This window comes from Gopherus evgoodei, chromosome 19 (genome assembly GCF_007399415.2).
Source record: "Gopherus evgoodei ecotype Sinaloan lineage chromosome 19, rGopEvg1_v1.p, whole genome shotgun sequence".
In the NCBI taxonomy this organism is placed as follows: Eukaryota; Metazoa; Chordata; order Testudines; family Testudinidae; genus Gopherus; species Gopherus evgoodei.
Genome location: NC_044340.1, coordinates 6,071,531 through 6,084,691, shown reverse-complemented (window position 1 = coordinate 6,084,691; position 13,161 = coordinate 6,071,531). Strand labels below are relative to the sequence as shown.

At 53.2% G+C, this 13,161-nt stretch overlaps 1 protein-coding gene across 3 annotated transcripts in view; it reads right to left on the bottom strand.

Annotated features, from left to right (window-relative positions):
• DCPS (decapping enzyme, scavenger) overlaps nucleotides 1-11,743 on the bottom strand; it is a 61,106-nt gene extending 49,363 nt beyond the window's left edge. Inside the window, exons 1-3 of one of the 3 annotated variants that reach the window (XM_030538148.1) lie at nucleotides 1,920-2,125; nucleotides 1,296-1,406; nucleotides 1,048-1,163 (exon numbers count right to left, since the gene is read on the bottom strand). In XM_030538148.1, the coding sequence (XP_030394008.1) occupies nucleotides 1,048-1,062 (15 nt within the window). In that variant the 5' untranslated portion in view covers nucleotides 1,063-1,163; nucleotides 1,296-1,406; nucleotides 1,920-2,125. Of the gene's footprint in view, nucleotides 1-1,047; nucleotides 1,164-1,295; nucleotides 1,466-1,919; nucleotides 2,126-11,525 lie in introns of those variants that run through there. The other 2 variants (XM_030538149.1, XM_030538147.1) reach the window with 2 other exon arrangements.
• Nucleotides 11,744-13,161: the final 1,418 nt, after the last annotated feature.

Genomic DNA, 13,161 nt, shown 5'->3' with positions numbered 1-13,161 from the left:
ACGCTTAAACTTATCGTGAAAAGAAGTCTCTCAATAGAAAGACATTTTAATAAGGCTAATTTAATGGGGCTATTTAAAAAAAAAACACATTCGCCTCTCTTCCTCCAGTCAGTTTTGAAGTCTGTCACTAGTCAAAGGCAGAGACTATTCAGGGTGTTAAAAAGCTAAAGCATGTTTGAAGGTTTGGGGCCAGCTCTTCCGGATTTTGCCAGATGGAATCTCAGGCGTGTAGCTAGCTGGCTTTATGCCACTGGGAGTATGTGGATCTGAACTATCAAGTAGCACATGACTTGCTTATATAGATCTGAGCAGCTTGGGGCTTCGCACTTCTCAGTCCCAGGTGTGAATCCAGCCTGGGTTGGAAGGGAAGGCTGTTTAGTGACAAAGCCGGGGGTTGGTTGTGTGCGGGGGAATCAACATCTCATAGGCAAATTCCACACCACAAAAGCCAACTCAACTGGACTTGTGGGGTTCAGAGGCTGGGGTTCAAATGACTCATGAAGACTGAACTCCTCTTATGATCCCATGGGAGATTTCCTTCAGGTACGGGGCGGGGGAGACAAACTGGGCCAGCAGGGACAGTAACTGTGGAAGCTAACACTGCTTTTGCCTGTGTGGATGGACTTTACAGCTGTCAATCCAGCATCGTTTACTAGCACTGAATTCACTTAGGAAAAAAGAGAGACCTGAGAAGCTAACCAAACGCAACCCAAGCAACTGTCAATTTCCACTAATAAAAGTGAATGGGAGAGTGCGGACCTAACTGGGCAAGTAATGCTACAGATTTCAGGCCTGGGGGACACAATTAGGTTCAAGTAGAGACTTGCAAGTATCAGGATGGTGGGAATTCCTGAGCAGAAGGACACAGAGGAAAAGAAGAGTTTCCCGCAGTGGTTCAGAGAGGGGTTAGCTAATTTGTGTCTCCCATTCTATGTCCAACATTGCTTAGAGAGGATCATGTAACACTCCACAGTAGTTGGAAGTGGGCAACACCTAGCCACAAAAAGCATGATCCTGCTGACTGACTGCTGAAGAAAACCATTTTACCTGGCTTGCAGCCATATTCTAGTAGATTTCATCGGGCTTTTCAGGGTGTTATAAAGCTTGTTTGAAGATTTGAGGCCAGGTTGTCTGGATTTTGCCAGATGGAATCTTACTGCCACCTGGTAAGAGACAGATCTGTTGTATGTATTGTTATCGTCCTTGGGTAAACCTCACAAAGGCACCTAAGTTACCTGTGAAAACAAGAGGCGGCTGCTTTTGAAAGCATTACCCCTTATTTACATAGCATCTACCATCTAGTGAGTTACATAATTGTCCTAGACACTGATTCTGGTATTCCTCTCCATTCTTTTCTCACTGCTGTACTCAAGGATCTCTCTCTGTCAGCGGGTGGCATTCCTCCACTGCTCCAAAACAAAAGCCATACATGCCACACAGGTACAACACACACACGTCAGGCTGGATTTAACAACAAACCTAACGACATAAAAACCTCAGCCCAAGTCTGCTTCCAGGCTTGGCTGTTCTCAAGGATCCTTTAGAACGTCTCATCCTTACATCCCACTGCCCAAAGGGCCTTTTCCACCTCCCTTAAATCCAGGGTGGAATTAACAAGCTACATCTGGCCCGGTGAGTCAGCAGGAATCAGTCAGCACTTCCTTGCAGGCTTCAAACACATACTAATAGGCTGGGGCAACAGAAGAGCTCTGCCACCCTGTTAAATAATGGCCCAGGATGCTGTAACATCTCCTGCCTTGAACACGCGAAAGAGACGCTAAGACTGTTTCAGCTTCTTCTTGATCAATTCCGACTCTTTGCCTGTCTCTAATTTCACATTCAGAGCACTGTAGAGTTGCCCCCAAATTAACAATTTGTAAATAATAATAAAACAACCCTTTGGGGGCACTTTTCCTTACCCTGCACTTGTGCCGAAGACTAGGAGTTTTAAAGGGCTTTGGGGGAGAATTAAAGCAAGAATGAGAAGGATTGACATGACCTTCCTGCTGCCCTAGCACGATCTCTGTTGAATCTAGCACAATACAGTGGCAGGAAGGATGGCCTCAGAGGACCCACAAATGGGAGATTGCTTTTTGGCTGGCACTTTCGAAAACTTGTTTTTCTTCAGGGTTCAGTTATTCTGTAAAGAAATTACAAAAGAGGCAGCCAAGGGACTGTGGCAGGGGATCTGTATTCCGCTCTTTTGTATTGTTCAGCATTGGAATTAGTTACGTTGGAGTCTGCTCATGCTGAAAATCATAAGCATCATCTCAGCGGAGCCTAGGTTTCAGACAGACTTCACACAGAAACATTTACTATATGCAGAGAACAGTGTGTGTGTACACAGCCATTTTACAAAATACTTAAAACTCCAGACCAAAGACAACTCCCAGGGACCGCTCTGGGTCAAATCAGCAGTGATGTGAAGGGTGGTATAAATGGAAGAAACAGCATATCGAGCACGAACTTGACATTCAGTAGGTATGGAAAACAAGGGTAGCATACATACTGAAGGGATGAAAAGCAGAAACAACACTAGAATGGAATAAGAAAAGGCAGCCCCTCTCTTACCCACTAACTGTTCCCAGCGCTTCTGGGGCTAGTTTCATTCCTGGTGGTAAGCTGGTGCACGACTCCATGTGACTTCAATGAGACCTACACCTGCTCATCGCAGGGCTGAATTTGAATCAGTACGAGTACAATGGATTTCCATACCTAGAGCCCAAATCTGACCTCTCATACCAGTGCCAGGCAGGAGTAACTCCACTGAGGACAATGGGATCACAAAGATACAAAAGATATTCAGATTCTGTAGTGATCATGCTTAAAAAAGTGTCAGTCAAAAGCCCAATTCATTTCCTCCATACTCCCCTTCCCCAGTTTGACTGGACAAGCAATGTGCTTCCTCCTGTGATGACAACTCTCACAGTACCATGTGATTTGAGGAAAGGTGGATGATCTAGTGGTTAGATCACAGGATTGGGACTCAACCCGCCTTCCCCCCCCCTTACACTGAAGTCTGATCATCTGGAAAATGAGCACACCTGCTTCCCCGAGATGTTATAAAGCTTCCTTAAAGCTTGCAAAACACTTTGTGATTCTTGGGTGAAATGGCCATTTATAATTATTACTGCTGAGGCAAGGAGTCCCAGGTCCAACTAATCCACTCACACAGCTAGTGAGAATGTTACAACCAGAATGACTGCCACTTCCTCTGGTCACCCTAGGGCAGAAAGATGTCCAGATTTTATAGGGACAGTCACGATTCTTGGGTCTTTTTCTTATATAGGCTCCTATTACCCCCCGCCCCGTCCCGATTTTTCACATTTGCTGTCTGGTCACCCTATTCTGCCCAAATCAGTTCACATTCTTTTCCAAGCCCAAACCAGGTACACATGGCAGTAATAAATCTTCATGAGAAAACCAGGTTGGTGGATGTTGCTTCTACTCATGTGTGTTTCAAGCAAGGAGCTGCTGAAATCATGAGATGATGCAGTCCTGCCCTCTCTGGCTCGCCTCAGGCTTTGAAGGCGAATCAGCGTCCATGCAGACTATCTTGCTCATTAAAACACAGCACCAGAGGTGCTTTCCTCATATGGTTTGAAGCTCACGACACTTTTTTTTTTTTTTTAAGTTATTTGTTCTGTGCTTCTTACATTGCAGGGATTTACTGGGCATGACAGAAGGATTTGATTTACTTGGATAATTTTAATAATGGAAATTGGATTTAGTCTCCTTTAAAAAAAAGAGAGAGAGAGAGAGACTGACTCTCACCCAGAGCACAGAAGGAATGCAATTCCAGCACGTCACTGCCAAGCAGAGAACTGAGAAGAGGGCTGGAAAAAATATTAACAGGCACTGCAGGCATCAGCTATGGCAAATCGTAAGCCAGTGAAAAATCTACAGCATTACAACATAAAAGTGCAAAAGACCCATTAGTTCATCCAGTCCATCTGACCTGGGGATAAAGGCAAGATGGTAGCTTGCAAAAATATTTTTAAGCCTTTACTCCAGCCTAGTTTTTAACAGTCCAGGCAATGTGGCTCCTACCACTTCCCTTGGGTGATTATGTACAGTGGAATCACATCATACGTGCATTTAACTTACGCAAATTCAACATACGCGCGCAATGAGTGTATGCCTCAGAGTGAGCATGAGATGGGAGACGTGAATCTGCTGTTCCCTCAGTCGGTCTCAATTCCTGCGTGCCTCTCATAGCGTGAGCATCTCGCCACGCTGTGTGATTCTAGTGTTTAAAGATAAGTATTTTTCGTACAACATGGCCCCTAAACACAAGCCAACTACTTCACCTGGTGCTCAACCGAATAAACAGCGATCTGTTCCAACACTGGAGGAAAAACTGGCTGCGTTGGACTTATTGAGAGAAGGTATGTCGGTCTCCAACATGGCACATAAATATGGCTGCAACGAATCTAGCACCTGTGCCATCAAGATTTGAGAGAGAGAAATTGATCAAGCTGTGGAATCAAGTGCTCCAATAACTGCTAAGGTGATGAGTCAGGTGCATGATAAGACTTTAGTGAAGACTGAAAAGGCATTAAACTTATGCCTGGAAGACATGAACCATAACTGTGTGCCTATCGATGGCAACATGGTGTGAAAAAAGGCTCTTAGCCTCTACGCACTGTTCAAACCTCCCGCCGAAGAGGGACAGCCTTCTGATGAGAAGGAATTCAAAGCCAGCCAAGGTTGGCTTAACAGTTTTAGGAACCGCTTCAACCTCAAAAACATGCAGACTACTGGTAAAGCTGCATCTCCAATGAAGAGGCAGCAAAAGCCTACCCTGAACAATTAAAGAAAATCATAGAAGAAAAGGGCTATCTTCTGGAACAAGTTTTTAATGCTGACGAGACTGGGCTCTTCTAGAAAAAAATGCCCAACCACACTTACATTTCGAAATCAGAAAGACAAGCCCCTGGCTTAAAAGCAGCTAAAGACCATGTGACTGTGTTGTTTTGTGGCAATGTGGCTAGGCATTTAATAAAGCCGGGCTTGCTCTACAGGGCTGCAAATCCCCATGCCCTAAAAGGCAAGAAGAGAAATCTCCTGCCTGTGTTCCGGCAATCACATAAAAAGCCTTGGGTGACGGCAGCATTATTTCTGGATTGGTTCCACAAGTGTATCATTCCGGAGGTCAAGTGGTACCTCGAAGAGAAAGGACTTGACTTTAAAGTGCTGCTTATCATAGACAATGCTCCTGGCCACCCTGAGGAACTCCGGTTTGCGCATAACGACGTTGAAGTCATCTTTCTTCCCCCCAATACCACCTCCATCCTCCAACCTCTCAACCAAGGTGTGATTCGCTGTTTCAAGGCCACATACACGAGGCTTACATTCTCACAGATACGTAGCGCTATGGATGCTGATCCCAATGTTAATGTGATGGAGTGCTGGAAGTCCTTCAGCATTGTTGACTGCATCACTTCTATTAAACAGGCAATGGATGCAATCAAGTCTGAAACAGTCAATGCATGTTGGCGAAACCTATGGAAAGAATCTGTGATTGATTTAAAGGGTTTCCTCACCATTGACAAAGAAGTGAAACGCATTGTTCAGGTGGCCAGGCAAGTGGGTGGTGATGGCTTCGTCAACATCCTTGAGGAAGAAACTGAAGAATTAATTGAGAGCCATAGAGAAACATTAACTAACGAAGAGTTAGAGGAACTGATAAAATCATCTACAGAAGATGAAGATGATGACAACGAACAGTAAAAGCCAGCAAGTTGGAATCTTCATAAATTTGCTGAAGTGTTCCAAGCAGTGAAACACTTGAATGATTTAATTTCTGAATACGATCCCTCTATAGCACGAAGCCTCAAAAATCACACGTAGTATTATGGACGATTTGAGACCGTATCAAGAAATATTTGAGCAGCTCAAGCGAGAACAGCGACAGTTGCCAATCACCATGTTTTTCAAGAAAAAACAACCAGCAGCAGATGAGTCTGGAACATCATCTCCTGGACTGACATCAAGCTCTGACGACCCCTCAATAGTGTCATCGTCATCGTAGACTAGCAAGAATATCCAGGATAAATGGTGAGTGGTTAGGTTTACTATTTTCCTTTTTTATTCTTTCATTCTTCCCTCTCTCTCTCTCTCTTTTATGTAATTAAAAATACAGTACTGTAAAATTATATTTTGCATATGTACTCTATTATATACTATACATTACTGTGTACATTATACATATTACTGTATAGGGTTGTATACTGTACACAAAACCATGTATACTGTACTTTATGGGTGATTTAAGGGATTTTCAAGGGTAATTTTGACTACACGTGATTTTCGCTTTACAGGCTGACTTTAGAACCTAATCCCCCCCGTAAGATGAGACTCCACTGTACATGCATTACTCATTTTATCCCTTGGGAAACAGAATGGGAGAAAACCAAGCTGTGTCCCCTACAAATACCCATAATACTTTTAATGTGACACTAAAATGTATTTTATATTCACTGATTCCTTTCTCCAGGGGGAGCAGAAGACATCAAAACCCACCCAACACAAATGAAGCAAGGAGAAAATGATTTCTCTTCCTCAGCTGAAGTAACGATGTCAGTACAAAAGAGGGTTAGAGACAAAGATAAAAACAGCTTAAAGGTGAACTGCAAAGTGGTAAGAGTCATTTGTGCCTTTTATGAAGTCTAAAGTATGCTCTTGCTTCTAAGAATTAGCATGTCTCCCCTCCATCCATCATTGCGGGGGTCTCAACTAAAATTACAGCACTTGTGATGTCACTGTTCAGAGGTTGCAAAACTCTCACCTAAGGCTATGTCTACACTACAGCGACTACACCAGCGGTGCTGAAGCTGTGCCGCCATAGCGCAGACGCTTCCTACACCGAAGAAAGTGATTTTTCCTTCAAAGTAATTACTCCACCTCTTTGAGAGATCGTAGCAAGCTTGACAGAAGAATTCTTCTATCAACCTAGCAATGTCTCAACTGTGGGCAGGTCGACGTAAACATGGCATTCTGGGCACGAAATTTGTCACAGCCATGAGTGACGTAGCTAAGTTGATTTATCTTTTAAGTGTACACCAGGCCTTCGTCTTCCGGCAAGCAAAGGGAAGCAAGATCCTGATATTTCACATATACCAAACAAGGAGGGAAATGGATTTTTTTAAAAGAAACTCAGGGTAGTTTTTAACCACCAGGTGCCAGGGCTGGGCAAAGGAGCCAAGTCCCCCAGCGGGTGCTTCCTTGGGGAAAACAGGCTTCCAAGAAGCTTGGCGATGGGAAGGGTGGTTGGAAGAGCCCAAGTGACCCCACAAATAGGCAAGAAAAAGGAGGGAGTCTACAAGAGTCAGAGACGTGGGGCCCTTTTCCCAGGGCATGGCAGGGCAAGCACTGGGGGGCCCTGCCATGGGAGATGCCCCGCCCCACCTGTCTCTACCCTGGACAGAGAGTAAAAAGAAGGAACAGGGACTTTATAAGGAAAGATTGTAGGGCAGGACAACCACCTCATGGACATGCCCCCCCCCCACAACCCACATCCTTGGATCAGAGCAATGCCCCCTCTTCACCAATCCCCACCCCCAGGTCAGAGCAATGGCACCCGCCCCCCTTCACCTATTCCCCTCCCGGGTCAGAGCAATGGCATCTACCTCCCTTCACCTACACCCCCCACAATTCAGAGCAATACCCCCCTCCCGGGTCAGAGTAATGATACCCGCCCCCTTCACCTACACCCCCCCAGGTCAAAGCAATGGCACCCGCTCCCCTTCACCTATTCCCCCCCCCCCGGGTCAGAGCAATGGTACCCGCTCCCCTTCACCTATTCCCTCTCCCCAGGTCAGAGCAATGGCATCTGCCTCCCTTCACCTACACCCCCACAAGTCAGAGCAATGCCCCCCCCCCCGGGTCAGAGTAATGATACCCACCCCCTTCACCTACACCCCCCCCTCGGGTCAGAGCAATGGCACCCGCCCCCCTACACCTATTCCTCCCTCCGGGTCAGAGCAATGGCACCCGCTCCCCTTCACCTATCCCCCCACCCCAGGTCAGAGCAATGGCACCCACCCCCCTTCACCTATTCCCCCCCGGGTCAGAGCAATGGCATCCGCCCCCCTTCACCTATTCCCCCCGCCCAGGGTCAGAGCAATGGCACCCGGCCCCCTTCACCTATTCCCCCCCCCGGGTCAGAGCAATGGCACCCGCCCCCTTCACCTATCCCCCCCCGGGTCAGAGCAATGGCACCCACCCCCCTTCACCTATTCCCCCCACCCGGGTCAGAGCAATGGCACCCGCCCCCCTTCACCTATTCCCCCCCCTCGGGTCAGAGCAATGGCACCCGCCCCCCTTCACCTATTCCCCCCCCCCGGGTCAGAGCAATGGCACCCGCCCCCCTTCACCTATTCCCCCCCCTCGGGTCAGAGCAATGGCACCCGCCCCCCTTCACCTATTCCCCCCCCCCGGGTCAGAGCAATGGCACCCGCCCCCCTTCACCTATTCCCCCCCCTCGGGTCAGAGCAATGGCACCCGCCCCCCTTCACCTACTCCCCCCCCGGGTCAGAGCAATGGCACCCACCCCCTTCACCTATTCCCCCCCCCGGGTCAGAGCAATGGCACCCGCCCCCCTACACCTATTCCCCCCCCCCGGGTCAGAGCAATGGCACCCGCCCCCCTACACCTATTCCCCCCCCCCGGGTCAGAGCAATGGCACCCACCCCCCTTCACCTATTCCCCTCCCAGGTCAGAGCAATGGCACCCGCCCCCCTTCACCTATTCCTCCCCCCCTGGGTCAGAGCAATGGCACCCGCCCCCCTTCACCTATTCCCCCCCCAGGTCAGAGCAATGGACCCGCCCCCCTTCACCTATTCCCCCCTCCCCGGGTCAGAGCAATGGCACCCGCCCCCCTTCACCTATTTCCCCCCCGGGTCAGAGCAATGGCACCCGCCCCCCTTCACCTATTCCCCCCCCCAGGGTCAGAGTAATGGCACCCGCCCCCCTTCACCTATTCCCCCCCCCGGGTCAGAGCAATGGCACCCGCCCCCCTTCACCTATTCCCCCCCCGGGTCAGAGCAATGGCACCAGCCCCCCTTCACCTATTCCCCCCCCCGGGTTAGAGCAATGGCACCGCCCCCCTTCACCTATTCCCCCCCCAGGTCAGAGCAATGTCACCCGCCCCCCTTCACCTATTCCCCCCCCCGGATCAGAGCAATGGCAACCGCCCAGCTTCACCTATTTCCCCCACCCCGGTCAGAGCAATGTCACCCGCCCCCCTTCACCTATTCCCCCCCCCCCGGGTCAGAGCAATGTCACCCGCCCCCCTTCACCTATTCCCCCCCCCCGGGTTAGAGCAATGGCACCCGCCCCCCTTCACCTATGCCCCCCCCCGGGTCAGAGCAATGTCATCCACCCACCTTCACCTATTCCCCCACCCCCGGGTCAGAGCAATGTCACCCGCCCCCTTCACCTATTCCCCCCCCGGGTCAGAGCAATGGCACCGCCCCCCTTCACCTATTCCCCCCCTCGGGTCAGAGCAATGGCACCCGCCCCCCTACACCTATTTCCCCCCCCGGGTCAGAGCAATGGCACCCGCCCCCCTTCACCTATTCCCCTCCCAGGGTCAGAGCAATGGCACCCGCCCCCCTTCACCTATTCCCCCCCCCCGGGTCAGAGCAATGGTACCCGCCCCCGTTCACCTATTCCCCCCCCAGGTCAGAGCAATGTCACCCGCCCCCCTTCACCTATTCCCCCCCCCGGGTCAGAGCAATGGCACCCGCCCCCCTTCACCTATTCCCCCCCCCGGGTCAGAGCAATGGCACCCACCCCCCTTCACCTATTCCCCCCCCCCCCGGGTCAGAGCAATGGCACCCGCCCCCCTTCACCTATTCCCCCCCCTCGGGTCAGAGCAATGGCACCCGCCCCCCTTCACCTATTCCCCCCCACGGGTCAGAGCAATGGCACCCACCCCCTTCACCTATTCCCCCCCCGGGTCAGAGCAATGGCACCCGCCCCCCTACACCTATTCCCCCCCCGGGTCAGAGCAATGGCACCCGCCCCCCTACACCTATTCCCCCCCCCGGGTCAGAGCAATGGCACCCACCCCCCTTCACCTATTCCCCCCCCGGGTCAGAGCAATGGCACCCGCCCCCCTTCACCTATTCCCCCCCCAGGTCAGAGCAATGGCACCCGCCCCCCTTCACCTATTCCCCCCTCCCCGGGTCAGAGCAATGGCACCCGCCCCCCTTCACCTATTTCCCCCCCGGGTCAGAGCAATGGCACCCGCCCCCCTTCACCTATTCCCCCCCACCAGGGTCAGAGTAATGGCACCTGCCCCCCTTCACCTATTCCCCCCCCCCCCGGGTCAGAGCAATGGCACCCGCCCCCCTTCACCTATTTCCCCCCCGGGTCAGAGCAATGGCACCCGCCCCCCTTCACCTATTCCCCCCCCGGGTCAGAGCAATGGCACCCGCCCCCCTTCACCTATTCCCCCCCCCGGGTCAGAGCAATGGCACCCGCCCCCCTTCACCTATTCCTCCCTCCCTGGGTCAGAGCAATGGCACCCGCCCCCCTTCACCTATTCCCCCCCCCCGGGTCAGAGTAATGGCACCCACCCCCCTTCACCTATTCCCCCCCCGGGTCAGAGCAATGGCACCAACCCCCCTTCACCTATTCCCCCCCCCGGGTCAGAGCAATGGCACCGCCCCCCTTCACCTATTCCCCCCCCAGGTCAGAGCAATGGCACCCGCCCCCCTTCACCTATTTCCCCCCCCCCGGGTCAGAGCAATGGCACCCGCCCCCCTTCACCTATTCCCCCCCCTCGGGTCAGAGCAATGGCACCCGCCCCCCTTCACCTACTCCCCCCCCGGGTCAGAGCAATGGCACCCGCCCCCCTTCACCTATTCCCCCCCCTCGGGTCAGAGCAATGGCACCAGCCCCCCTTCACCTATTTCCCCCCCCGGGTCAGAGCAATGGCACCCGCCCCCCTTCACCTATTCCCCCCCCTCGGGTCAGAGCAATGGCATCTGCCTCCCTTCACCTACACCCGAACAAGTCAGAGCAATGCCCCCCCCCCCCGGGTCAGAGCAATGGCACCCGCCCCCTTCACCTACACCCCCCCCTCGGGTCAGAGCAATGGCACCCGCCCCCCTTCACCTATTCCCCCCCCCCGGGTCAGAGCAATGGCACCGCCCCCCTTTACCTATCCCCCCCCCCGGGTCAGAGCAATGGCACCCGCCCCCCTTCACCTATTCCCCCCCCAGGGTCAGAGCAATGGCACCCGCCCCCCTTCACCTATTCCCCCCCCCCGGGTCAGAGCAATGGCACCCGCCCCCCCTTCACCTATTCCCCCTAGGTGAGAGTGGTACCACCCGCTCCGTCACCAACACTCCCCCCGATCAGAGTGGTACCGCCCCCTCTGTCACCAAGCCCCTCCCCCCGATCAGAGTGGTACCGCCCCCTCTGTCACCAAGCCCCTCCCCCCGATCAGAGTGGCACCTCCCCCATTCCTTCTCTCCCCGAGACCAGAGTGGTACAGCCCATTCCCGCCTTACCTGCCCGTGCAGGAAAATGGTCTTGTCCCGCGCAGACTCCCGGAGCACCCTGCGTACGCACAGCTCGGCCAAGGGGAATGAGCCGCCGTCGCCTCCCGCGGGCTCGGCCAACTCCTCCGGTCTCTCACACTTCCTCTTCGCGCCGGCGGCCTCCGCCATCACTGTGACTGCTGGGGGAGTGCGCATGCGCCGCAACCAGCGTGCGTAGAGGCGAGAGGACACAGGCCGCTAGACCCCGCCTCCCTGCAGAGGGCTCCCCCTGCTGGGCTGGGGTTGCTACCTGCGGGAACCATTGGGAAAATGGGGCGGGGGGGTGTTGGACGGACGCTTCCATTCGCTGGAAGATGCTACGATCAAGACAGCGTGGAGAGGCACGTGCTGCACAGGGCACCCACTCGTGCGTGGCCTGCAGGGGCCAGGGCAGCGGGGCCCAGGAGCCAGGCTAGGGTGACCAGACAGCAAGTGTGAAAAATCAGGAGGGGGGTGGGGGGTAATAGGAGCCTACCTGAGACAAAGCCCCAAATATCGGACTGGCAGGGCCGGCTTTAGGTCAATTCAACCGATTCCTCTGAATCGGACCCCACAGCTGTCCACGCCGGCCCCAGCTCTCTTCCCTCTCCTCCCCTGAACACTCCTCCCCCCTTCTCTTCCCCCAAAGCCAAACAGCACTTGTGACCATCTCTCTTGTTCTACCCATATCTTCCCCCCAGCCAGGGGTTTGTTCCAACCAGCAGCTAAGTGTTTTCGTTCAAATCTACCGCTTTGCATGGCACGTGCACACATGCCCTTCACTTCAGTACGAATTTCAGTATTTCAAATGCACGGCAAAGCAGTGTACATTGTAAAGCAAACTATTACGTGCTGGTTGGATTAAAAAGGTTGGCTGTTGGATGTCACCAAGGCCCAAAGATGAGAGTCCCTATCTTAAGCGACATCCCCTGCAAAGTCTCACTCTTTGGCCTCGAATCTCACTCTTACGGACAGCCCACCCTTGGAATCTCTGGGCATCTTTGGTCACAGAAGATAAGGGCAGCCCAAGTAAGGTGGCAATGAATGTGCCCGGTCCACGGGTGGCAGGTTTGTATAATTTTCGGTGGTGCCCAGAATGGGTCCAAGCCCCCCTCCCCCCACACCTGCCTAAGGCTCTGGGAGGGAGTTTGGGGTGCAGGCTCTGGGAGGAAGTTTGGGTATGGGTGGGGTGAGAGCTCTGGGATGGAGTTTGGGTGCAAGCTCTGGGCTAGGGTAAGGCTGCAGGAGGGGGGTGCAGGCTCTGGGAGGGGGTTTGGGTGCTGGGTGCAGGCACTGGGCTGGGACAGAGGATTGGGGTGCAGGGCATGGAGCTGGGCATGAGGAGTTTAGGGTGCAGCAGGCAGGCTGCCCTGGGGCTGGAGCAGGGGGCCAGAGATGACTCCCCCAACCCTCTCCTTGCTGGCAGCAGCAAGCTGGGGGAGGAGGGCCCCCTGGCTCGACACTCACACACAGACCCCCAGGCTGCTGCTCAGGAAGTCCAGCCAGGATAACGCCCCCATGGAATCAACTCAGAGTCACCTGCCAGGGGGGGAGCAGGCTACCATTTGCCTCCTCGCCTCCTCCCTCCACAGGCATAGCAGCCACTTCAGCCTGCCCTCGGCGCCAG